Source organism: Somniosus microcephalus, chromosome 9, assembly GCF_052327205.1.
Source record: "Somniosus microcephalus isolate GS21.2 chromosome 9, FLI_Smic_1.0, whole genome shotgun sequence".
In the NCBI taxonomy this organism is placed as follows: domain Eukaryota; kingdom Metazoa; phylum Chordata; class Chondrichthyes; order Squaliformes; family Somniosidae; genus Somniosus; species Somniosus microcephalus.
In genome coordinates, this window is record NC_140995.1 from 205,311,448 (window position 1) to 205,338,839 (window position 27,392).

Here is a 27,392-nt window from a genome sequence, read left to right on the forward strand (position 1 = left end):
ACAGTTCAAAAAGCACTTCATTGGCTGTAAAGCTCTTTTGGGACGTCCTGAGGTCATGAAAGACGCTATATAAATGCAAGTCTTTCTTTTTTTTTAACCTCTGAACAAACTTTTGGTCATCTGCCCTAATATCTCCTTATATGGCACGGTGTCAAATTTTGTTTGATAACGCTCCTGTGAAGCACCTTGGAACATTTTACTACATTAAAGGCGCTATATAAATACAAGTTATTGTTGTTTTGTCTCCTTGATTTGCATGTTCGGTGAGTTAAATTCCTTAAGTGTATCGAATTCCTTCTGCTTCAATCCAATTTGTCTCTGCAAATTTCTTGGCAGCCATAATGATTTTGTTTTGCCATGTGCCCTTCCTTTAGCCATTGGGATATACATGGCTTCATTCTGTTTGCGAATGGTTTTGAAGAGAATCTATATGTCCTCAGTATTCAATTGCCTATCTAGTTGCCTAGGTTTGCTATCGTACTAGTGTTTGGTTCACTGCCACACCTCTTCTAGGAATGCCTACCTTGAAGAAGTTCTGCTCTTCTCTTCGACGGGATCTCCGTTTGGCTCTTCAACCTTGTTCATCTTCATTACTTTCAGTTTCCCTTCTCGTGTTTGATCAGGTATCTGTCAAGACTCGGTTTCACAGCCACATCATTTTCCTCAGCAACTGTCTCCGGTTCCGACTTATTCCACGTGGATTCCAACTAAACTTCCACCCTTCGGATCCACCCAGGATTACAAATATCTCCAAGATATTCATCGTTCCTCGAACTACTGCTCTCGCCGCATCTTGAGATCCATGCTCAACGCCATGCGCCACCACATGAACAACCTCGACCTCTCTCTTCAGCAGCACCGACGCACTCTATCTCAAAGCTGTCCGGGTCCACAGTTCCATTTCATCCTTCGACTCATCCGACGCTTCAACAAAAAACTTTTCTTCTTCCTTTCCGATGTCCAGGATCGCAAGCTTCATCAACTCTTGGACACCAACGCCCCTCCGGAACCTTCTTCCCCTTCACTTTCCTCTGACCCCCCTTCTCCCAATCTTACCCCCTCTGACCTTCCACTCTCTGACCCTGAACGATCAGTCCTCAGCAAAGGCCTGAGCTTCATCCCCTTACGTCCCCACCTCAATCAATTCCGAGCTCGGCACGATGTTGAGCTCTTTTTCCGCCGCCTTCGTCTCCGTGCCCACTTCTCTGGCCAGGAGTCTTCCCCCCGCACAACTGACCCTTTCTCCCGCTTGCAGAATTCCCGTTCTACCTGGACCCCTCCCCCTGGCCTCTTACCCTCTCTAGATCTTTTCATCGCTGACTGCCGCCGTGACATCGGCCGTCTCCATTTCTCTGCTCCCCTCACTCACTCCAACCTACCTCCCTCTGAACTTGCAGCACTCCATTCCCTTAGATCCAACCCTGACATTGTCATTAAACCCACTGACAAGGGTGGTGCTGTTGTTGTTTGGCGCACTGACCTCTACCTAGCGGAAGCTGAATGCCAACTCTCCGACACCTCCTCCTACCTCCCCCTGGACCATGACCCCACTACCGAACATCAAACCACCGTTTCCAAGACTGTCACTGACCTCATCTCCTCTGGAGATCTTCCCCCCGCTGCCACCAACCTCATAGTTCCCCAACCCCGCACAGCCCGCTTCTACCTCCTTCCCAAGATCCACAAACAGGACTGCCCTGGTAGACCCATCGTTTCAGCCTGTTCTTGCCCCACGGAACTTATCTCTTCCTATCTTGACTCCATCTTTTCTCCCCTTGTCCAGTCTCTTCCCACCTACATCCGCGACTCTTCGGACGCCCTCTGCCACTTTAACAGTTTCCAGTTTCCTGGCCCCAACCGCTTCCTTTTCACCATGGACATACAATCCCTCTACACCTCCATCCCCCACCCGGATGGCCTGAGGGCGCTCCGCTTCTTCCTTGAACAGAGGCCCGACCAGTCCCCATCCACCACCACCCTCCTCCGCCTGGCTGACCTTGTTCTCACATTGAACAACTTCTCCTTTAACTCCACTCATTTCCTCCAAATCAAAGGTGTTGCCATGGGTACCCGCATGGGTCCTAGCTATGCCTGCCTTTTCGTGGGCTATGTGGAACAATCTCTGTTCCAGTCCTACTCGGGTCCCCTCCCTCACCTCTTTTTCCGATACATTGATGACTGTATCGGTGCCGTTCCCTGCTCTCGTCCCGAACTTGACAATTTCATTCACTTTGCCTCCAATTTCCACCCTTCCCTCACCTTCACATGGTCCATCTCGGACTCTTCCCTTCCTCGACTTCTCCGTCTCCATCTCTGGAGATAGGTTATCGACCAATATTCACTACAAGCCCACTGACTCCCACAGCTACCTGGACTACACTTCCTCCCACCCCGCTTCCTGTAAGGACTCTATTCCATTCTCCCAGTTTCTCCGTCTCCGCCGTATCTGCTCCGACGATGCCACCTTCCACACCAGTGCTTCAGACATGTCTTCCTTTTTCCGCAACCGAGGATTCCCCTCTACCGTGATTGACACTGCCCTCGACCGTGTCAGTTCTATCTCCCGCACTTCTGCCCTCACCCCTGCCCCTCCCTCCCGGAACCACGATAGGGTTCCCCTTGTCCTCACCTTTCACCCCACCAGCCTCCACATTCAACGGATCATCCTCCGGCATTTCCGCTACCTCCAAAGTGATCCCACCACCAAACGTATCTTCCCCTCCCCTCCCCTTTCAGCATTCCGCAGGGACCGCTCCCTCCGAGACACCCTAGTCCACTCCTCTATCACCCCAAACAGCCCTTCCCCTTCGCCTGGCACCTTCCCGTGCAAGCGGAGGAGATGTAACACCTGCCCCTATACCTCCCCCTTCCCACTGTCCAGGGCCCCCAAACACCCCTTCTAGGTGAAACAGCAATTTACTTGTACTTCTTGCAATCTAGTATACTGTATTCGTTGCTCACGATGCGGTCTCCTCTACATTGGGGAGACCAAACGCAGATTGGGTGACCGCTTTGCGGAACACCTCCGTTCAGTCCGTAAGGGTGACCCCGAGCTTCCGGTCACCTGTCATTTTAATTCAACGCTCCATTCCCACTCGGACCTCACTGTCCTTGGCCTCTTGTATTGTTCCATGGAAGCTCAACGTAAACTCGAGGAACAGCACCTCATCTTCCGATTAGGCACTCTGCAGCCTTCCGGACTCAATATTGAGTTCAACAATTTCAGATCGTAACCTCGGCCCCCATTTCATTTTGTCTTGTAATTTTTCCACTCCTTTCCCCCCCCCCCCTTTCCTTTTGTTTCGCTCTCACACCTGGCAGCTATCCCTTGCCCTGCCAGTACACTTTACACCCAATCTCAGCCTATTACCATCTCGTCTAGCTTCTAACACCTTTTATTGTCTCTTTTTTACTTCTTTTGTTTCTTTTATTCTTTTGTCCGATCGCAGCCCTGCCTCCGATCTATCTTTTCTTTCCAGTTTTGAAGAAGGGTTCGACCCGAAACGTCAACTCAAATTTCTGTCCACGGATGTTGCCTGACCTGCTGAGTTTGTCCAGCATTTTCTGCTGTTATTTCGGATTTCCAACATCCGCAGTATTTTGCTATCGTACTAGTTGCCTAGGTTGCCTGGTCCCCTTTTGCCAGATCTTCAGTCATTTTTGTAAAAATAGCCCTCTGAAAATCATGGACCAGCATTAGATGGGCTGCAACCTATGATTGGCCAATAAGATTAAATAATCATGAATTAGTTTCTGAGGCCTAGAAATTCAGTATCGCCACGTTTGGGGCGCTACAGCCGGGCGTTCGCTAAACTTAGCGCCCGGCGCAACTTAGCGCCACCTTCGCCGAAATTGAGTTGCATCGCCCCAAGAGGTTACTGCTGCGCTAAAGCAGGTGATGCATGACTATCATAAGGCGCTAAGCTGGCGAGCCGAGGCGCTAACACCGAGGGCGGGCGCAGCGCAGGTGCGGCGAGTTGCTGATTGAAGGCAGACACGCTGGCGCCGGTCAGCTTTTAAAGGGGGAGGGTCGATATGTTTGGCTGCAACGCCCTGCACACTGCAGCCCTGAAGCAAGGCCTGACCATTGCTGGTTCAACAGTTCAACGCCCAGGACCATGGGGAAGCCCGCTATTCTTCCAAATCCCATTGCACGCTCTTGCTGCTTGTCCAGGGTCATGGGGAAGGAGATGTACTGACGTCTCCTTCTGAAAAGGGCATTGGTCACCTGGCGGATGCAGCAATGTACCGCGAACTGGGAGATGTTGGCAATGTCCCCATTAACGGATTGGAAGGAGCCGGTGGCATAGGAGTTGAGAGCCACCGTCACCTTCACTGCCACCGACAGAGACGTCCTGCTCCTCAGCTGTGGCTGCAGATCTCTGCGAAGCAGGTGGCAGATCTCAGTGACCACCTCCCTTCTGAATCGCAGCCTCCGAACACACTGCTCCTCAGACATGTTCAGGTATGAGAACTGCTGGCGGTATACCCTGGGTGGGTGTAAGGCCTCCTGTGCCGACGCCTGTTGGCCCTTCTCCGTCTGGCCATGACTGGCACTCTCTCACGGTGTCTCCGAGCCCTTTGAATGCAATGGAGAAGCCCAATGTTTCCACCCATTGCAGCCCCCATTATATGTGGCGACTCAAGGCTATGGCTCTGAAAGTTAAATCCAAGTGCAAAGCTCTGGCCTGAAGCCAGAAGTACCTGTGCGAGCGCGGAGTCAAAGCAGAAAGCTCTCTCCCTTTGGCTCTCTCCAAATATCCGTCTCTCACACAGAAAGATTGGCACAAAATGGCTGCCACTTATAATGCAGGAGGAGTCCCCTTTAAATAGTGCCCCCCGCGCCCCGCAGCGACTGGGAACCGTTCCCCTCTACCAGTCGCTGGGGGCGCCAGGTGCACAGAAGGGCGGCGCCACTGAAGTTCCGGTTCGGGGCGCACCAAGGGCGTTGCACCATGAAATGACGTCAGGATCTGCGCGCGCAGCTGAGCGGGCGCTGCGGTTTTGCACCGCCGCTAAATCTTGAGTGAAGTTCGCAAGAGGCGCAGATCGTGCCGTGCCCGGGCACTAGCCACTTAGCGCCCCATTTCTCCTCCTAAGGCGCTAGCGGCTGGTGCTAACAACTGAATTTCTAGACCTGACTGTTTTAAAGCATTATGCCATTACACATAGGATAAATTTTGTGAGGCCCCACACAGCCAGCACATATCAGATAATAGCCCATAGTAAAAATTAAAATTCAGTAGCCACAAATGCAGAACCTATTACGAATAAGAGCAAACGGACATCAAGTTGAAAACATGCCCCTCAAATGGGCTCCAATGAGCTATTGTTGTCAGACCTGCTTGGCATTCAACATCAGAAGCCTGGAATTTCAGAAAGGCTTTGAAGAAAAATGTCTTCAAATTTCAGGCGGAAATCTCTATTTCAATAGGAAGGGCAAGCCTCACACTGAATATGTGGCCCAAAAGCAGAAACTTCTGGAGAATTTGTTTGCAGCCCTACGTGACTTCATAAGACCCAGTGAACGGTTGAGGTGGAGGATGCTCTAGTCCAGGCTAAGTAGAAGCCTAACATTATCAGCACTGTAATGTTGGTTTGACGATTAGCATATGCTCTGTATAAGAAAGGGTCTAGAAGGGTAATTCCTGTGGGAGGGCGGGAGAGTTTCGGAATAAACGCCTGGCGAGAGATCCTTTGAAGATCAACCAAGTCTTTACTCCAACTTTTGCAAGAAGGCAGCTATTGCAAAGACGAAGGCCATTAATGAATATCTGCACTCCTTCCCTCTGCTGAGCTGAATAAGGAAAACAAAATCTGGTTGGATTCCTAATTCTCACTAAAGGAAGTCCTGCAGGCCATTAAATTATGCAAATGGTATAATCACTGATCCTGAAAGATGTCTTTAGGATTTTTATAAGAAATGCTCTCCAGAATTAGTGTCACAATTCTAGAGTTTATAACAGAAAATGAGTCCCTGAGAAGGTCATTTAGGAGGTTCATCCACTCATTGTTTAGCCATCTTCTTAGATTAAAAAATGGTGTTAGTGAACCAATGCAGAGTTTAAAGCTTGCAGTGATAAAGTTCACAGAGATTTCACTTGTTTTCTACCTGTAGCAGAATCATAAATATGACTTTGCTACAACTAGTGAGCCAAAGGAATTTTTATCTGAGTGTCTATACTGGCTGGTCCAATAGTAACATCACTTGCCTTGATAGATACCAAGGGCTGCAGTGATATAAACGACATGTCCTATGACTGTTTATCAAAGGTTAAAGCTTCCTGTTCACTGTAGCAGTATTGATATTTGTAGATATCAGCCCGGGTATTGCTCCTGAAAATGAAGTTGATTTGTGACCAAAAGGTGTGCAATTGGTAGGCCTCGACTCTCTCACCGGCCATCCGAGTCACCACTGAACAAGGAGCAAAAGGTGTGCAATTGGTAGGCCTTGACTCTCTCACCGGCCATTCGAGTCACCACTGAACAAGGAGCAAAAGGTGTGCAATTGGTAGGCCTCGACTCTCTCACCGGCCATTCGAGTCACCACTGAACAAGGAGCAAAAGGTGTGCAATTGGTAGGCCTGGACTCTCTCACCAGCCATTCGAGTCACCACTGAACAAGGAGCAAAAGGTGTGCAATTGGTAGGCCTGGACTCTCTCACCAGCCATTCGAGTCACCACTGAACAAGGAGCAAAAGGTGTGCAATTGGTAGGCCTTGACTCTCTCACCGGCCATTCGAGTCACCACTGAACAAGGAGCAAAAGGTGTGCAATTGGTAGGCCTCGACTCTCTCACCGGCCATTCGAGTCACCACTGAACAAGGAGCAATCAGTTGATTTTTGGAGTAATTTACAGAATATTCTCATTGTAATCCTCTATTTAATCTGGGGGTTGAAACTGTTTATAATTGACTGTGTCAAAAAACTTTCCTGTGATGAATGAAAATGTCTAGATTCAAACCAGAGTCAAAATTCTCTTCTGTTTGTTACAAAAAGTTCATTTGCTCGAACAAAGCTCATACAATGACAAACTATGGGATGAAGTGATGCACTAAAGGCAAGTGCTGTGGGTATCTGTGGCCAGGAAGCTCTTCAATACAAATTTGAAGTCTAGGCACGGGCAGTGTCCAATGGCCACAGAAGTAAATTGACCTGAGTAGTTTTGTCAGTGAAATTTACTGAACTTGAGTACAACTAGTATTGATGATGGCATTAAAATTTAAGCTAAGACTTATTAAAAGAAAATAAGCGAAAAGCTCAATGATCAGGATGGCAAAGTCATATTAGGACAAGAGGATAAAAATGACAATTAAGAATTAGCAAAGAAGACTACTGTAATGTGTCAGCCAGTAATTTAATGCCTTCCAAACAGTACTATAGCTAAGCCATTAAACAAAATGCAAATCACATCTGCAGGTAACAATGCTAAAACCACCCTGTGCTACCGTTTCATACTCAGTTCCTCAAATACCATCATATACTAGGCTCCAATTGTAACCAGTGACAAATAAATAGTTATCATAATGTTCAAATCAAGTGCAGAGCATTTATTTCTTTGATTACATAGTGTGTGAATGTTGGCAGCTAGAGTTGGCATAGTACTGCTCCTTAATGCTTGTGTATTGTTTCCGTTGTGAGACATCTGACCTAACACTTTGTGGAAGGAGTAAGTGTGTTGGCTGATTGCTGGGTTTCACCAACAGTCTGCTAGGTTTCTGGTGGCTCTAGGCCTTTTTGCAAGGGCTTTGCATAGGAGTCAGCCACACCTGAGATTGTGATGGCTGACTGGTGCCTGCTTACACACCAGGTACTTATGGTGAGGAGTATCCATTAGTTCTTTAAACCGATTGTCTCCTCTCCTTCCAAAAGAGAATGCATTCCTGACTATCAAACTGGCTTTTCTCACAGTAGCTTATCCAAATCTACAGCAATTAGTAGTAATCAGCTAGCTTTGCCTTCCCTATTTCAGTTGCAGTTCATGTCAGATTTAGAGGATTTAGTGCTGCTCCCCTCTCATTTGCTGGCCCTCTATACAGGAGACAATGCCCACATTTTAGCCCACTGACTGAAAATAACAAAAGAACAACAACATCTTGCATTTATATAGCGCCTTTGATGTAGTAAAACGTCCCAAGGCGCTTCATAGGAGCGTTATCAAACAAAAATTGATGCCGAGCCACATAAGCAGATATAAGGGCAGGTGACCAAGGTAGGTTTTAAGATTTGAAAACAAGGATGGGCGATGTTACGAAGGTAGAAGTAGGCGGTCTTGGTGATGGAGCGGATGTGTGGTCGAACGCTCATCTCAGGGTCAAATAGGACGGCAGGGTTGCAAACGGTCTGGTTCAGCCTCAGATATTGACCTGGGAGAGGGATGGAGTTGGTGGCTAGGGAACGGAGTTTGTTGCGAGGACCAAAGACAATGGCTTCGGTCTTCCCAATATTTAGTTGGAGGAAATTTCAGCTCATCGCACAAGCAGCGTGACAAATCAGATGATGGCGGGGTTAAGAGAAGTGCTGGTGAGGTAGAGCTGGGTGTCGTCAGCATATATATGGAGCTGACGTGTTTTCAAATGATGTCACCGAGGGGCAGCATGTAGATGATAAATAGGAGGGGGCCACGGCTAGATCCTTGGAGGACTCCAGAGGTAACGGTGCGGGAGCAGGAAGAGAAGCCATTGCAGGTGATTCTCTGGCTACGACTGGATAGATAAGAATGGAACCAGGTGAGGGCAGTTCCTCCCAGCTGGACAATGGAGGAGAGGCGTTGGAGGAGAATGGTGTGGTCAACTGTGTCAAAGGCTGCACAGTCAAGAAGGATGAAGAGTGTTAGTTCATCACAGTCACAGAGGATGTCATTTGAGCTGTTTCAGGGCAGAAACCTGAATGGAGGGGTTCAAACATGGAGTCAAGTGTAAACCAACAATCTAGAATTCTTCAAAAAAACTTTTAGTAACACAGTTAGCCCTCAATTTGCACATCAACAGCAATATCTAGGCTCAGAAAATTATACAACTCCTGATTCGTCCCTCTGGTACTTTTGCCAATTATTTTAAATCTGTGGGGGAGAAATTGGGTGGAGCCGCAAACGGGGCGCCAAGCTCGCCCGGGCGCCAGATTTAGCGCAGCGTTTGGAGCAGTAGCGACCGCCGGAAATTCAGCTTGAGCACCCCAAGAGGGACACGGGGCGAGGCTCGAGGCGCTCCGCGTCCCTCTTAGGGCGCTGAAACTGAATATCGCAACGCAATGTGCCGCAGTGCCACACGCTGCGGCACGGCGCATTGCGGTACTGCAGGCCTTCCTCCCATTCTTAAGGGGGAGGGGCCTGCACCAGCGCAATTAGAGATCGCGAGTGCTGGCAAAAGAGCCCGGCACCGAGGAGAAGTGCCGGGCTCTCGGGAAACAGCCGGCAATGCCGCGGGGAGCGATCAGGAGGCCGGAGACGGAGGTGCTGGCAGGCGGCAGCCGGAAAAAAAACGGCCGCCCCGTGTGGTAAACCACTGTTTGTATTCCACTGTGTACATGCCTGGACATGCCTCGGCTGACTCCTCCCACAAGTCCTAGTATAAAGGTGACTGCTCCCCAGCCCTTTGTATTTCTGGACCGGTCGACCACTCGAGGCAGACCTTCATTCTTTTGTTAATAAAAGCCTTTAGTTACTCTCTTAACTCTCAGTCTTTTATGAGTAATTGATAGCGCATCACCCCGCACCTCCACCTTAATTTGCGCCACTGCTGCCACAGGAAGGCCCTGTGAACCGGGCGCCATTTGCAAACGGTGCTACAGAGGCGGTCACTGCCAAATATCGAGATCTGGGCGGTAGCGGAGCGCTGCGCACACCAATGATGTCATCGGAGGCGGCGCAGCGCAACAGGTTAACACCGCCATTAGCGCCCCAGCTAAATATCACGGGAGGCGCAGCTAGTGGCGCTAAAGCCACTGAGTGCCCTCTTTAGGTGCTAACTGGTGGCGCAGCCCACCGAATTTCTAGGCCTGTGTCTTTTGATCACCGACCCACCCGCCAGTGTGAACGGTTTCTCTTTATTTACTCTATTAAAATCCCTTAAATTAAATTGGAGCACATCACTAGTTTCTCACATTTCTTAGTAATGGCCACCAATTGCAATGGTGGAACAAGCTGCATCTCCTTTTCGCTTAAAACTTCAACAAGAATGATTGCAGAGACTAAGAAAAAAACTTTGCAATAGTCCTCTATTAATGAGCTGAATTTTTTGCAGGAAACATCAATGAAGAAGACAAACAAATAACTTATCTTCTTGTGAGTTTGGGACATTCTGACCACTATAGTATGGTTCACTACCTAGCTATAGCTATCAATGAGTAGGAAAAATTTAGGAACAGACTATGTCTGACTGGAAATTATTTCACCTCCTACTTGTTATTTTATAGGGAGTACCTCCCATTCAAAACTATATGTCTGCCTGGTTGTAAATTGTTCTAGCTCAATAGCAGCCCTAGACCATTAGCATTTAGGAAGTCACACTGTAGGAGCCATAATTTCCCAAACTTGCGGAGGCCAGGCAGCAGGTGGCTTGCTCTTCCAATTGTCTACAGTCAACACCTGAACCAAGGCCATTGGAATTTGGGAGAAAAGAAGAGGGATTTTTATACCTTCAGGGGAATAACACCAAATCTTTCTAAACAGAAATGATTAGTAAAAACAATAGGGCTTTCATAAAGAGGATGTGGGTGGAATCATTAGAGAATACTATGCAGAAAAATTACATTCCCAAGCATGTATTTTGGTTCAACCCTTTAGTGCTAAATTGGAAAAATGGACAGTGCACATGAACATATAGCCCGCAAGTACAATTGCAATACTACAATTGAAAATCATTTTTTCAGATTAGATTCAATACATTTCTGTATGAAAAATAGTTACAAGTCATTAAGACATTTAACAATTGTTCAAATATATATAAAACCTCAAAACCAATGTTAATTATATGATGATCCTAAACAACAAGCCTTTCTGTTTCAGCTGGAGGTTCAAATAGAAGTGGAAAATAAGTGTTTAATTCAGATTCCAAGAGTTAGATTCAAATCACAGGGCTGCCCGACATTCAAAATTGCTAGTCTCACTTGTGACAAATTCCAAGCATCCGTAAATTGGCTACTAGAAAGAGGTGATCATGATACCTAAATTCTCACCTAGAAAAGGGTCTTCAGAGAGACATTGATAATTGGTGTCAATGCTGTTGCAAGCAAAGTTATAAGTAAATCAATACATAAATAGATAAACTGTACATAATAATCACATGCCATAGAATGGAGCCGTGCAATCATTTTACGTACCTTTGCACCATATTTCTGTGCAATCAATTTGCAGAGAGTGGTCTTTCCTGTAGATTTTGGACCCAATATTGCAACCTTACAAGGTGGGCAAGGCTGTGGAGGGAGAAGATATGGCCGAGGATTGGCAAGAAACTTATTCAAAGCTTCTTCAGATGAAAGGATATACATTTTGTCCAAAAAGCTGCAAAATAGATAAAAATTACAAACACTAGATACATATTTGAACTTGAAACTGAATAGGAGTAGGATAGGGTTAATGATAGGAATCTGTTATAGACCCTCTACAAGGCAAGAGAAAGATAAAAATAATACATTATGCCATCAGTAGGATATGTCTATACCCGACTGATGTAAGGTACATCATGGCGACTTCAACGAACCTAATATAAGCTGGAAATGATCAAATGGAAATGAAAGCCTCGATATTAACCTCCCCACAATGGATGGCAGATGGTCGGAGGGTTAAAAATTTTAGAAATGGGGAACGCACCCCCAACCCGTCACGTAGGCGTCCATTGCTGTTTTTACGGCAGCGTGTTTCGTACCGTGTGAGTGGCATGATACTTTGTTAACATATTTAAATCAGGTTCCCACAGTGCAATTGGGAGCCTGATTTAAATTTAACAGTTGCTGGCTGGATTTCCCAGGGCTTGGGAAAATCGGCACGAAATGGATGCAGGAGCTGCCAGCTCCAGAAGGCAAGTGGTTTTTACAGCACTCCTTGCAGACCAGGAAAAGCAGGAGTGCTCTCCCCAGCCCCTCAAGGAAGCCTTCAGCCTCCCCCCTGCCAACAATCACGGCCTCTCTCTCTCTCTCTAGCTCCCTCCCTCCCACCTCACTCCCCCCCACCCTGTGTTCGGTGACCCTGACCCACCCCCCCAACATGCCCCGATCTCTCTCTCCCTTCCTCCCGATTGCTGCTCTCTTCTGTGTCAGCTGTGGCTCAGTGGGTAGCACTCTCGCCTCGGAGTCAGAAGATTGTGGGTTCAAGTCCCTGGCCTCCAGGGCCTTGAGCACATAAAGTTGGCTGATACTCCAGTGCAGCACTGAGGGAGTGCTGCACTGTCGGAGGTGCCGTCTTTCAGATGAGACGATAAATCAAGGCCCCGTCTGCTCTCTCAGGTGGATGTAAAAGATTCCAAGGCACTATTTCGAAGACGGGCAGGGGAGGTATCCCCGGTGTCCTGGCCAATATTTATCCCTCAATTCACGTAACAAAAACAGATTATCTGGTCATTATCACATTGCTGTTGTTACGTCCGTGAATAATTGAGACACGGACAGGAGTGAACAAAATAAGTCATTACTGGTGGAAGTCCATAGTGAAACTAAAAACACAGAGGCTCACTAGCGCCTTTTATACAGGAGTGGTCACTGCCGGTACTGCAGTCTGAGACCAGTTATTCTCTTAAAGGTACATACACAACAATTCCTCCCCTTTTAGATAAAGAGTACATAACATTCATTTAACAACTAAATGATAACTAATTACAATCACAATTACTGTTGCTAGATACATTGGTTAAGTTTAAGCAATTATAAGTTCAGTCTTTGAGGAGGCTTCCTGATTCTGTCTGGATAACGCCTCTGGGGTATCAGGTTCTTCTGGCAATGTTGAGTCGGGATCAATGTCGTTGTTTGGTTCATCTGCTTCCAATATTACCGGTTCTGCGGTAGCTGCAATTGGAACGTCGATTTCATTACCAGGTGTATCAGATCGTGGTGTGGCGTTGACATTTTCCAGTGACTCTAGAATCTGGTCAGCATGGCGTCTTACAATGCTCTCCCCAACGTCCACGGTATACATGAGGTCCTCGTCGTGTACAAATCGTTCCTGGCTGCCATTTCTCAGTGCGGTAGTCCCGGGCCAAAACTGGTTGACCTATCTTAAAACTCCTGGTCGGCCTTTCATTCATATTCTGAAACTGCCTGTTCTCCACATCTCTTCGGACGTTTGGCTTAACCAAATCCAAGCGGCATCGTAGTCTTCGATTGAAGAACATCATGGCTGGAGTTTGGTTGGTAACCGCACGTGTCGCATTCCGGTAGGCAAACAAGAAGTTGTCCACCTTGTGTTGTAGGGGTATATCTTCATTACACATTGCCTTGATAGCCTTCTTGAATGTTTGGACAAACCTCTCGGCCAATCCATTAGTGGCTGGATGATATGGGGCAGATGTGTAATGCTGAACACCATTGTTCTTTAAGAACCTCCGGAACTCTTCAGACACAAACTGTGGTCCATTGTCAGAGCAAATCTGTTCAGGCAGCCCATTCCTGGCGAATATGGTTCGTAAAACTGTGATAGTTTTTTCCGTGGTGGTTGAGGACATTTTTATTACCTCTGGCCACTTTGAATGTGCATCCACCGCAATTAAAAACATCGAGTCCATGAAGGGACCAGCAAAATCAATGTGCACCCTTTGCCATGGAGATGAGGGCCACTCCCATGGATGCAGAGGAGCTTGTGGTGGGGCGTTTTGGACCTTCTGGCATCCTGCACAGCTCTTGGTCATCTCTTCAATTTCTCTATCGATTCCCGGCCACCACACAAACACTCTGGCTAAGTTCTTCATTTTTACCCCACCCAGATGACCCTCATGAAGCTCATTGAGCACTCTATCCGTCAACTTAGGTGGAATTACTACTCTGGATCCACACATCAAGGTTCCTCTGCACACTGACAGCTGTTCTCTTCTCAGCGAGAATGTTGGCAGCAGTGGTTCGCCATGTGCTGGCCATCCCTTCACCGTTAAATCATAGACCCGTGATAGTGTCGGGTCATTCCGTGTTTCCTTTTCTATGTTTGCATTCGTCACAGGGAGACATTCGACTATGGTCGAGTGGAATAACTCCATTGGATCCACTGCAAGGTCTTCTTCTTCCACCGTCGGCAACGGTAGACGTAACAATCCATCAGCATTTCCATGCTGTTTAGTTCCTTTGTACTCGATGTCATATTGGTGTGCCCCTAGGAAAAGGGACCATCTCTGTAGCCGTTGTGCTGTCATTATCGGTACACCCTGCTGAGGGTTGAAAATGGAGACAAGAGGTTGATGATCGGTTAGTAGAGTAAATTTTTGACCGTGCAGGTAGTGATTGAACTTCTTCACCCCCCACACTAGGCTGAGGGCCTCTCTGTCAATCTGGGCGTAGTTACGCTCGACAGAAGTTAACGAGCGTGACGCAAAAGCTATCGGCCTCTCTAAACCATCAAGGAATTTATGTGACAGTACCGCCCCAATGCCGTAGGGAGACGCATCACACGCCAGCCTGATTGGCAGTGCTGGGTTGTAGTGAGCCAAAACTTCCCTTGAAGTGATTAAGTCCTTACTCTTCTGAAAAGCACGCTTACAATCATCACTCCATTTCCATGCTACCCCCGTTCGTAGCAGGGCGTTCAGTGGGTGCAGGATTGTCGACAAATTCGGCAAAAACTTATGATAGTAATTCACCAATCCGAGGAATGACCTCAGTTGCGACACATTTTCAGGCGCTGGGGCCTTAACAACCGCTTCAATTTTGTCAGGGGACTTATGTAACCCCTCTTCATCAATCACGTGGCCACAATACGATACCTGTTTCTTAAAAAATTCGCACTTGGGGCGGTTGGCTCGCAGCCCATGTTCCCGTAGTCTAGTGAGCACCTGTTCTAGGTTGTTAAGGTGTTCACTGTCATCTTCACCTGTTACAAGGATGTCGTCCAAGTAACACTGAGTCCCCAGAATCCCTTGCAGGACTTGTTCCATCGCTCTTTGCCATATCGCCGGAGCCGATGCTACTCCGAATACCAATCGATGATACTGGTAAAGACCTTTGTGAGTGTTTATCGTGAGATACTTCCTAGAGGATTCTTCAACCTCCATCTGCAAATATGCTTGTGCTAGGTCAATTTTTGTAAAACGCTTCCCTCCAGACAGTGAGGCGAAGATGTCTTCTATCTTTGGAAGAGGATATTGTACTGTGTGAAGGACTGGGTTCACTGTCACCTTGAAATCCCCACAGATGCGAATCTTCCTTGGCTCCCCGGACTTATTGCTTAACGTTTTCTTCATGACAGGAACGATGGGTGTCGCCCACTCGCTCCAGTCGACCTTAGACAACACGCCTGCCTTCTCCAGATTCTCCAGCTCTGCCTCGACGGCTGGGCGAATTGCATATGGTACCGGTCTTGCTTTGAAAAACTTGGGAACTGCATTCTCTTCTATTTTTATCGAGGCGGTTACGCCTTTAAGCGTGCCCAGTTCTTGTTGAAATACCTCTTTGGCGTTAGCTAAGATTGTTGACAATCGTCCAGGAGTGACGTCTTCATCTTTTTTACCGTCCACCGTCATTGCATGAATGGAATGCCAATCTAAGTTTATCTTCCTGATCCATTCCCGTCCCAATAACGGTGGTCCACCATTTGGCAGTATGTAAAGATACAATTTCCGTATTTTCTTGCCATTGTATTCGACAGGCACCCTTATTTTTCCTCTGGGGTATACTTTTTGCCCCGTATACGTCGTCAAGACAATGGATGTCTCTCTCAAGGGTATGTGTGAAAATAGCCGCTCGTAGTCTCGTCGATTCATGACGGTTAGCACTGATCCTGTATCCAATTCCATTTTAACTTGGGACCCTGCTATCGTGAGGGTGACCCAAATGGTTCGGTGGTCCTCTTTTGCGATTACTTGTGAAGTTTGAGACAGCTTAGTCTCCTGTTCCCGGATTCACTATCGCTCATCTGGTCTTCGGAACTACTGTCCGTCATCTTTTGTACTTTCTTGTACGGTTCCTTAGTAGCCTTTTTATTGTCGGTCTTCTTCCCAGACCTGCAAACTCGTGCAATGTGTCCCATCTTCCCGCATTGCCTGCATATTTTGTCTTTGGACCAGCAGTCCTTCTGGTCATGGTTAGTTCTGCCGCAGCGATAACATTTTGCAAATCCCCGTGTCATTTCATGGGTGCCGTATTCCTGTGGTTTTTGTTGAATTTCTGCAGCTCCCCTGGATGCTGCTTCATACGATACTGCCACGCTGAAAGCCTTATCTAGCATCAGCTCTTTCTCAGAGTAACTTCTTCTGTGTTCCTTCACTCAGGAGTCCACAGACAAATTTGTCCCGTAGGGTATCTGCCAGTCCTGCTCCGAACTGGCAGTGCTTTGATAGCTTGCGTAGTTCCGTAAGATACTCAGCATTGCTCTCATCTTTGTGCTGAGTTCTCCTGTGGAATTTAAATCTTTCTGCTATCAACAGCGGTGCAGGGTTTAAGTGTTCCTGTAGGACAGCAACAATTTCGTTAAAACTCTTCGCCTTCGGTTTGGCTGGAGTAATCAGGTCCCGCAATAGGCCGTACGTTCTAGCGCCCATTAAGTTTAGCAATATCGATGCCTTTTTCCCCTCCACTATTTCGTTTGCCTCGCAATATACCTCGACTCTTTCCACATACGTGGTCCAGTCCTCTATTGTATTATCAAAAGCAGTGATACAGCCAGTCTTCGGCATCTTGCAAATCTAAAATGGCGCCTCCCGCGCTTTGCCTTCTTCCCCGCTGTTGTTAGCGCTGCTTTCCACGGTTTCTTGCGCGTTTAATATTGATTTTTTTTTCTTTTATTATTTTCCCGTCGTGGAGCGGACCCTCTGGGACACTTCCCTCCCTCTTCTTAGGTCCGAACGCTGCCCGGCTTCGAAGCACCGGCGTGTGCTCCACCCTCTCTCTCTCTCTTTGCTTCCCGACTCGCTGCCCGGCCCCGTTGAAAAGCCACCCGATCGAGCTCTAGCCCGCCGCAGCCCAGGAAGGATCAGTGCACTCCCTGCCACCAGCCCGATTAGCTGGGAAACCACAGACTGAGGAACCAAGCCTGGCTCTGGACAGTCTCTCCTGCAAGTTTTCAATCCGACGATTTGGAGGGCAGTTGCCCATGGTCGACGCCCGTTTCTCGAGTTTCTTTGGATTTTTTTTCTTTTTTCTTTTTTTTTTCTTTCTTCTGGCTTCGACCTTCAATAACGTCATCTGAGGTGCTGCCGAGTTGCAGGTAAGTTCGTTTCTTACTCGTCGCCAGTGTTACGTCCGTGAATAATTGAGACACGGACAGCAGGAGTGAACAAAATAAGTCTTTACTGGTGGAAGTCAATAGTGAAACTAAAAACACAGAGGCTCACTAGCGCCTTTTATACAGGGGTGGTCACTGCCGGTACTGCAGTCTGAGACCAGTTATTCTCTTAAAGGTACATACACAACAGCTGTTGTGGGAGCTTGCTGTGCACAAATTGGCTGCTGCATTTCCCACATTACAACAGTGACTACACTCCAAAAGTACTTCATTGGCTGTAAAGCGTTTTGAGATGTCCAGTGGTCATGAAAGGCGCTATATAAATGCAAGTCTTACATTTTCTTTTTCCTCTCCCCCCACAAGCCCCGATTTCTCACTCCCTCTCAATTGCCGCTCTCTTCCTCCCACCACATCCCGATCTGTAGCTCCCTCCCTCCCGATTGCCTAGGACCCTCCCCAATGGTACCCGGCTGCGGCATCCTGCCACTGGTTATCCAGGCCAGCCTGTCAATTTGTCCGGGTGCCGGACGGAAAACGAAAGAAAAAAGTTATAATGAGGGCTTGCCGTTAAATTCGGCATGGCCTCCACATCCCTGACCTTGCCAGGTTCCCCCACACCAACGCCACCTCCCCGTAAATATCGGGCCCGAAGTGTCAGAATCAGAATTTTTTTTAAACATTTTTTTTTTTACCCAACCTATTGAAGATCCAACTTGAGGTAACTAATACCTTGACCAGGTTCTTGCAAGCAATCAACACAGCATTCATAATTTTGAAGTAGTGGAATTATTTTGGAACTAATAATTCATTTGGAACTGATAATCTGGAAATCAGCACCAGGTTAAGACCAAAACAAAAATATACAACTTTAAAAAGGCAAACTACAAAGGGATGAAAAAGAAATTGAAACAAATATTTGCTGAGAAGTACTGCTGAAAAACACCTCAATGGAGGAAAAATTGAACACTTTTAAAAGCTTAATGCTGGATAGATGCGATTGGGCCCTGGAGATTTGTTTGTCTTAGTACCTTTAATTTTCTCACTACTTCTCCCACACTGACTTCAAGATATTTCATGTACTGTACTACAATAATTGGATATCGTATTCATGTTATAATCTTTAGTGAATACCTCTAGAAAATATTAATTTAATTTGTTTATATTCTCTTCAACCTCACCAACATAGTTATCTTTCAGAATTCTAACTTCGCTTTTGCTGATATGATACTGGAAAGAATGTTTTATTGCTGTACTGGGCTACTTTAGGTGTTCTCGTCTACAGGGTCCTTTTTGCACCATTAATATTTCCAATAAGGTGTTTTCTAGTCCCTGTAGTCCTAAAATTCACCTCCTCTTCTCTCCTTACAGGCTTTGTATACTCAGTATTTTTTCTAATTTACAGTTTAATTGTTCTAGTTATTCATTTTGGAGACTTTTCTTTTACATTATCTTATTTTTAAACCAAACATTTGCTTTTCCTAGGTATATGCTTATCCTGCATTGAAGGAGACCAGGGAGGAGATCTGTAGACTCTAGTGATCGCCATGAAACTCACGGAGCACTGGTGGAATAGGACAAGTTTGGAAAGCAAGCAACTGTAATACCTATATTTAATAATTCAATCCAGGCAACTACAGTCCTATTGACCCAACATCTATACAAAGCAAAGTAATGTAAATCATTCTAGAGGCAAGATGGAGAAATATCTGTATAGCAATAATCTGATAAGAAATAGCCATCATGGTTTGAAAAGGGGTAAAATCATGTCTGATAAATCTCCTCAACTTCTATAAGGATGTCATTCATAAAGTAGAGTGAAATTTCATACATAAATTATTTGGATATTCAGAAGGTTTTTGACAAAGTGTTTCTTGAAAGACCTCCATTCACGCTGAAAGCCGTGGAAATCAATGGTACAGGACTGAAAGCAAAGATAGTTTAAGGATAGAAAACGGAGAGTACTAGCGAGATGTGTATAAATGGGCTGAAGGAGGTATTGAGTGGAGTCCTGGAGTGGTCAGTGGTTGGACTCTGTTCTTTCTCTCTTACGTAAATGATGAAGATAGGGAAACTAAATGCAAGATTGTCAAATGACAAAATAGACATTCCGGTAGAAACTGAGAATGTAGCTATGAATTTGCAGATAGATTTGGATAATTTGTTCAAATAGGCAGATAGAAGACAAACCAAATACAAAAAAATGTAAAGGATTGCACACTGGGTGAAATAATACATAATAAGTACAAATAGATAGAATAAAATTAGCACAAAGAGATTTAAAAAGGAACCCGAGAGTACAAGTTACTATCAATATAACTTTGGAAAATGTAGCAATGCATTTACAAAATGTGAATAAAATGATGGGATACAGACTGACCAGTCTGAAAAGGCTACTGAGTTGATGCTATGGCTGTACACTACACTGGTCAGATTACACTTGGGAGTAAAGTGGGCAGTTCTGACTATCACAGGCAAATTAAACGTGGAACCATTTGAGAAGGTGCAGAGCCACAAGACTGAAAAAAAGACTTACATTTATACAGTGCCTTATCACATCTTTGAAAAACATCTCAAAGCACATGAATTCCTTTTGAAGTGCAGTCACTATTGTTATGGAGGTAAACAAGGCAGCCAATTTGCACTTAGCAGGGTCTCAAACAGCGTTGAGATGAATGACCAGTTAATCAGTTTTTGGTAGTGTAGGTTGAGTGAGAAATGTTAGCCAGGATACTGGAAAAATTCCCTGCCCTTCTTCGAAAAGTGTTATAGAATCTTTAATGTTTATCTAAACAGGCACATGGGCACTCAGTTTAATGTCTCATCCAAAGAATATCACCTTCAACAATGACACACCCTCCTCAGTACTCAGTGGAGTATCAGCCTACAGGCAATATTTCCCCTAAGGTGCGCAGCCATCAGGAGGTCCCGCGCAGGCTGCTCACCTGCTCCCGCCACTGGAAAAGATACCGCGGATGTGAGGCCTCGCAGCAAATTTAAGCGGACCGTGCACCAAAAAAAATTAGAGGGAGCATTGCCTACATGATAAGCAAAACCTCACAATCTTCTAACTCAGATAAGACTACTAAACAACTGAACCAAGCTAATTCAAGTGAGCTGATTCCATGCAAGGGAGATGCACCATGAGCAAAGGTGGAAGAAGCTCAATCTCTGCAGCCTGGAAAGAAGACAGTTAAGGGGGGGGGGGGGGGGGGACATCGCTGAAGTGTATAAAGTAATAAATGGCTTAGATAAGGTAACTCCAGAATAATTATTTAAAGTTAGACAGAATAGTAGGTCCAGATGTCAGAAATATAAACTAGAGAAAAATAAATTTGAATCAAAAATATCAGAAAGAACTTCATGCAAAGTGTGATTAAGGTCTGGATTAATTTGTTAGGCAGGATAGTAGACATAATCTAGGCAAGTTCAAAATATAGTTGGATACTAGGCTGAAAGATTGATGATACTAATGGGGCAAGCTTCAGTTGGTCAAATGGTCTTTACTTGTCTTTAAGTTTTCTAATGTTGAAGCTGAAGTATCCTTATCAAAACAGGCATTTGACATACTGTCAATTTTATAAAATCAGACTCCAGGAAATAAAACCATTTTCTCTCTATAATATGATCGTGGCACAATTAGCTTGCTGGATGATTTGTGAAATTGACAAGAAAATCCATTTGAAAAGACATTCTGAAGCTTTAAAATTATGAAACTATCATTGTATATGCAGAAACAGAAATTTTCCTAAAATTCTACCTAGCAGCAAGCTGCGATTTTCCCATAACGAGATTGCCTTCAAATAAAGACACAGGACATGCTCGACCCCACTTGCTTCTACGCCAGCGGTATCCAGGTGCCGTACGTTTTAACGCTGCAATAGATCGGAACAGATCATCCTGTTTAGGGACATTAAGAGGAGGAAGAATACTGTTAAGTCATTTTGGTGCAATATTCTCCTGTGCAGGTAAAAATAGATTTAGTTCTGGTTTTAGCACAAAAAATACTGTTACTCATCAAAAGAGTCTGGGGAGGGAGTTGGAGTCCAGGGGGGTTGGAGGCTAGGGGTTCGGGGATGACCGTGGGTTGGGGGAGGGTGTGCACGGCATTGGACAGCGTCTTTAAATGTGGAGTCAGAAGGAGCACTCCTGCTCCTCCTGGCTTCACATTCAGTTAAGTAGATTTCAAGAATATACCTTGTCTGCAGCAGGAGGTCCAAAGATCTACCAATAAATTCTTGTAGTGGGGGCCTCAAACAACCATTGAGCTCCTTATTTGCATATGCAAAGGGCTAATGCCTGTTTCAGGTGTAGGCACTGCACAATGATTTTTATTCCCTTTCCAATATGGCAGGCAGCGCACTTCTTGTCTGCCATATTGAGGGCTTAGTTGGCGCCCATAAAGCAGTCGCTGTGCGGATGACTTTATAGGCCATTAAGTTCAATGTATAAATACATACAAGAGACATTCCTAATTAGGCATGTAGATGAGCAGTTTTGGGAAAGTTGCCATATGGGGTCTCTTGAATAGAAAAGACAGGTTCAAAGGATGTATCCACAAATATTGGTTGTTACACCCAAGTGCATATGTTGCAAAACTCAGGAAGTGACTTAAAAAGGTGCTCCAGATTTCAGAGTGCTCAGCAGTCATACCATTAAACAATTTCCGGGCAGAATGAAATGCTGAAAGCACTGGGTTTTGCTAGCAAGATATGCAAATATACTTATGATGAAGATACTGTGTACCAATGGAACCAGAGCGCTTTTTTTAAAATGGCATTCAATTCATGTGTACAAAAGGTCCATCTTAAACCATATTTTCCTTCTCTATGGGGGCAAGAACGAGAGAGAGCTGCAAGCTTGTAAACTTGATATAGACTGTGGAAAAGAATGCAGAAAGAGACAGAGAAATTCAACACTATGGGAAACTTGGCTGGGACAGCAAGGGAATTACATTTCAGCTTCCCAATGTCATCAAAAGAAGAACTGAAAGAGCAAATAATTGCAAGGCACGTTCCTGTTTATTTTTAAAAGCACAACACCTAGGTAGAAAAGCTGGATATGGCAAAGAACTGCCCAATTAGTATGCCAGATGAGACAACGTTGGTCATCTTCCAGGATCGAGAACTCTCTCATCCAGTGGCTGAAATAAAAGCTAGGAGAGCAGTCTTTTGAGAGAGGTATTTAAAATCACGAGAATTACGTTCTAAGAAATAATACACCCGTTTGTACCAGATTATGATTTCAGGATGCCTGCTATAATAAAATTAGAGATTAAACAATACTTTTCAAGGGAACTAGAAAAAAAGAGGATCATGGAAGACCACTATCGGCCACATATATTTAGATAGAACTGGGCATGACTGCAAGTTAACAAGATGTTGAAGTTATTCAAGAATGAATAGGAGAGAGAGGACCATTTAGTGGTAGGCACAATTTGTAGATTGATTGCTAGAAACCAACAACATCTGAAGGTATACTGTCTTTGACCCAAGATATTTTTCTGTGCAAGAGACAAGGGCCCAGAAATTTGGGTCGCCACGGGTGAGTACGCGTGGGGTACTCACCCGTAGGCCCAATGGAAGTGCCGGTTTCGTGCATGCACTGCGCATGCGCGGGAAACCGGAACTTCAGTTCCCTTAAAGGAAGGGGTTCAGAAGTCGAACGCGTACGCCGGAGAGGCAGCACGTGCGCATGGAACTTATGTTTTTTTTGCAGGTTTCTCCGGGAGGGTAAGTCTCCAGGAGTTACACATGTAAAAACCAGGCGCAAGGCCTGCTTTTAACAAGGTAAGTGGTGAATTAATTAAAATATTTTTTCCACAGGTTTATTATTTTTAAATACTTTAAAGAAAGGTAAGTTTATTTTTAGGCCCGTTAGAAAATGTTATTAATTTTTTCAAAAATTTAAATTATTGTTTAAAATAGTTATTTTATGTAATTTATAGTTATTTTAAAAATGTGATTTAAAAAAAAATGTATTTGAAGTTTTAGTGATGTTTTGGGGCTTATAATATTTATAGTTTTGACAGCTCTTCCTGTCAATTTTATGAATGACGCATTCCCTGCTACCATTGGCTCTTCATGGCCCACGTGATCCCAGGGGCCGCATCGAACTAACTGCGCCCCTGGGATACGCAAGCACTGCGCGCCGGCAGTTGGAGGACGGCCAGGATCGGAATCCCATGGGGGCCCACAGCTCAACGGCCGGTGCGCTAGGTAAGTGCAGGTCGGGGGCTTGCACCCGCGGGAAGCCCCCGACCTGAATTTCTGGGCCAAGGCATCAAGCAGAAGACCATGGGGTACTCAGTGTTCAAATCTAGTCTTTGCTGACCCCAACATAAAAATGCAAAAGGAATCCATCAACAAAAGTTGTGGATCAACTGGGACAAAAAATGACACCAACTAAACACACATGCAGTGAATGAGAGTGACCTTGGTGGGGGAAAAAAAAACCTTCCACCTTGTGAGCGTGGTATTCTTTATACATAGCATGAGTGTGTGAAGTTCTTTGAGCCATTGTATCCTCTTTCGATTCTGTTAAAGTGTGATCACCCATTTGCAGTGGTTTCTCCCGTGGTGAGAGTACCTCTATCAGTTTATCCTAGTGATATGTGGACGATGCTTGGTGAAGAGGAATGGGGAATTCAAAATAAATTGGAAAAAACACATTAAGAAACTAGTTCAGGTCTCAGATAAAACATTACCGTTTTTTCCTGACTAGTTTACTCACGTCGTCAATTTCTTCTGGTATTTCTTCTTCCTCGTCTTCATGTAGAGGTTGTGCTACAGCTGCAGGTTGTAAGCCCATGAATTCCAGTTTAGACATCACTGCCTAAAGAGCAAAGGAAAAGAAAGCACCTAGGCAAAATGTACATTTAAAAAACTGTCCTGAACACAAAAATTGCAATAACACACACCTATATAAATACTCAAATTATCTACATTTAGAACAGTATTTTATAGCTTGCATTCTGCTTTAAATAAAGATGAGTGAAAAGGATTGGGTACTCTTAGAATAAACACTTTTCATTGTGACTGCTTCAAATCCTCAAAAATTAGTAATACTGTTACAACGTACTACACTGAGAACAGGAGGTCTCAAAAGATGGTCTTTTAACAATTAACCCCGCCCCCAAAAATCTGCTCCAGAATTGAATGTAGAAAATTGTTAACAAAATAGGAGAAATAGGTTAAAATAGATAAAGTATTAGTTACAAATATTTAAAAAAGGGAACAAAGTAAATAAAGTTGTAGTGAGAATAGGAGAAAAAGGGTTGCAGAGCAAAGATATACTTTTTAATTTCTAGGTAAAATTGTATTTTTGGTGTTTTATTTTGATGGTTTAAAAGTGCTAATATTACATAATGAAACTATTCCAGGTATTTTGAATAGCTTTAATCATATTATTGTGTTTTTCAGCCTCCCAGTGTGAGCTGAAACTTTTAAAAGCTGTTAGTCTAGGAGGAGGGGTTTCCCTGAACTTACCAACAATCTAAGGGTTAAACTGTGGCTAGGTTGGTAGAGAACTTTTCTGAGTCAGAGTCATGGGCTTAAGTCCCACTCCAGATACTTGAGCAGAAGTATCTGGGCTGACACTTCAGTGCAGTACTGAGGGAGTGCTGCAATGTCTGAGGTGCCGTCTTTTGAATGAAACGTTGAACTGAGGCATTGTCTGCCCTCTCAGGTGGATGTAAAAGATCCCATCGCACTATTTTGAAGAGGTTCTCCTCGGTGTTCTGGCCAATATTTATCCTGCAACCAACATCACTAAAAAACAGATTATTTGATCATTTATCTCAATGCTGTTTGTGGGACCTTGCTGTGTGAAAATTGGCTGCTGTGTTTCCCTACATTAAAACAGTGACTACAGTTCAAAAAGTACTTCTCTGGCTGTAAAACGCTTTGGTACATCCCAAGTTTGTGAAAGGCAAGTTTTCTTTCTTTAACTCTTAGTAGTTTTTAATGCGGCAGGTACCAAGGCAGCTGTGTCTCATCTTGGAGAGGCTTCATCATTATCATATTTAAATCAGGCACCCACAGTACAATTGGGAGCCTGATTCAAATTTAAATTTAACTGCTGCTGGCTGGGTTTCCCAAGGCTCGTTCTTCCCAATATTTAGTTGGAGGAAATTTCTGCTCATCCAATACTGGATGTCAGACAAGCAGTGTGACAAATCAGAGGCAGTGGAGGGGTCGGGAGAGGTGGTGGTGAGATAGAGCTGGATGCCATCAGCGTACATAAATTATAATTAAAACAGTACCATAGATTGATAAAAGATTAACTTAAAATTTTATGATTTGCTGTTTGCTTCTACATTTTCATTTCTGAACCTTAGACCTAATGGCCCAGAAATTAGGGTCGCCACGGGTGAGTACGCACGGGGTATTCACCCGTAGGCCCGATGGAAGTGCCGGTTTCCTGCATGCACTGCGCATGCGCGGGAAGCCGGCACTTCCGTTCCTCTGAAAGCAGGGGTTCAGAGGTCGAATGCATGCGCGGGGGAGTCTGCGCGTGCGCATTGAACTTAGGTTTTTTTTCCACAGGTTTTCCCGTGAGGTTTTTTTTCCACAGGTTTTCCCATGAGGGTAAGTCTCCAGGAGTTAGAAATTTAAAAAGCAGGCGTAAGGCCTGCTTTTTACAAGGTAAGTGGTGAATTAATTAAAATTAAAACATTTTTTCCACAGGTTTATTATTTTTAAATACTTTAAAGCAAGGTAAGTTTATTTTTAGCCCTGTTAGAATATAAAATTATTTTTTTCAAAAATGTAAATTATTGTTTAAAATAGTTATTTCATGTAATTTATAGTTTATTTAAAAAATGTGATTTAAAAAAAATGATTTGAAGGTTTAGTACTATTTTGGGGCCGTAGTATTTATAAGTCTTGACAGCACTTCCTGTCAAGACTTATGAATGGAGCATTCCCTGCTCCGATTGGCTCCCCATGGCCCATGTGATCCCAGGGGACGCATCGAACTAACTGCGCCCCTGGGATACGCAAGCACTGCGCGCCGGCAGCTGGGCCAGGCCCCGGATCGGAATTCCACAGGGTCCTACAGCTCAACTGCCGGCACGCAAGCTAAGTGCAGGTCGGGGGCTTGCACTCGCGGGAAGCCCCCGACCCGAATTTCTGGGCCAATGAGATCTCCCATGAAGTTAAAGTGGCTGCTGTTTGTACAGATTATAACACATGAAATCTGTAACAATTTAATCTTTAAAAAAATACCACATTCTAGGCATTCTATGGCAAACCCAGTTTATGGATTATAAGATAAGAACATAAGTACATAAGGAATAGGCCATACGGCCCATCAAGCCTGCTCCGCCATTCAATAAGGTCATGGCTGAACTTCTACGTCAACTCCAATTTCTCAAACACGATTTCCCTTTCATAAAACTGTGTTGACTCTGCCTAATCATAATGTGATTTTCCAAGTGTCCTGTTACCATGCCCTTCATAATAGATTCTAGCATTTTCCCTACTACTGATGTCAGGCTAACTGGCCTATTTCCTCACTCCCTCCTTTATTGAACAGCGGGGTTACATTTGCTACCTTCCAATCCACAGGGACCATTCTAGAATCTAGGGAATTCTGGAAGATCAAAATCAATGCATCCACTATCTCTGCAGCCACCGCTTTTAAAACCCTAGGGTGTAGGCCATCGGGTCCAGCGGATTTGTCGGTTTTTAGTCCCATTAATTTTACCAGTACTTTTTCTTCACTGATATTAATTACTTTAAGTTCCTCACTCTCATTAGACCCTTGGTTCCCCACAATTTCCAGTATGTTCTTTGTGTCTTCTACCGTGAAGGGCTGGATTTTCCCGTGTCCCACCCGCATGGTGTGGGGGGGACCCGGGAGACGGCGTGAAACCTAGAAGTTGGAGTTTCCAGGCAAGCTGTGGAGTTTTAACTCCACAAGCATGCATGCGACGGAAAGGGTGGGTTCCCCGCCGGAGGTCAGCCAGATTGACAGGCTGACTTCCAGTCATGTGGGGAACGCAGACCAGGCGGCCACAGAGCCAGGTAGGTGCTGGGCC

At 45.1% G+C, this 27,392-nt stretch overlaps 1 protein-coding gene across 3 annotated transcripts in view; it reads right to left on the reverse strand.

The window, feature by feature from the left end:
- Nucleotides 1-27,392, reverse strand: part of ak9 (adenylate kinase 9) — a 366,094-nt gene that overhangs the window by 285,633 nt on the left and 53,069 nt on the right. For all 3 annotated transcript variants that reach the window (XM_085997790.1, XM_085997792.1, XM_085997791.1), the window contains exons 10-12: nt 24,083-24,184; nt 21,111-21,250; nt 11,320-11,500 (exon numbers count right to left, since the gene is read on the reverse strand). In XM_085997790.1, coding sequence (XP_085853916.1) covers nt 11,320-11,500; nt 21,111-21,250; nt 24,083-24,184 — 423 coding nt within the window. The remainder of the gene's footprint in view (nt 1-11,319; nt 11,501-21,110; nt 21,251-24,082; nt 24,185-27,392) is intronic.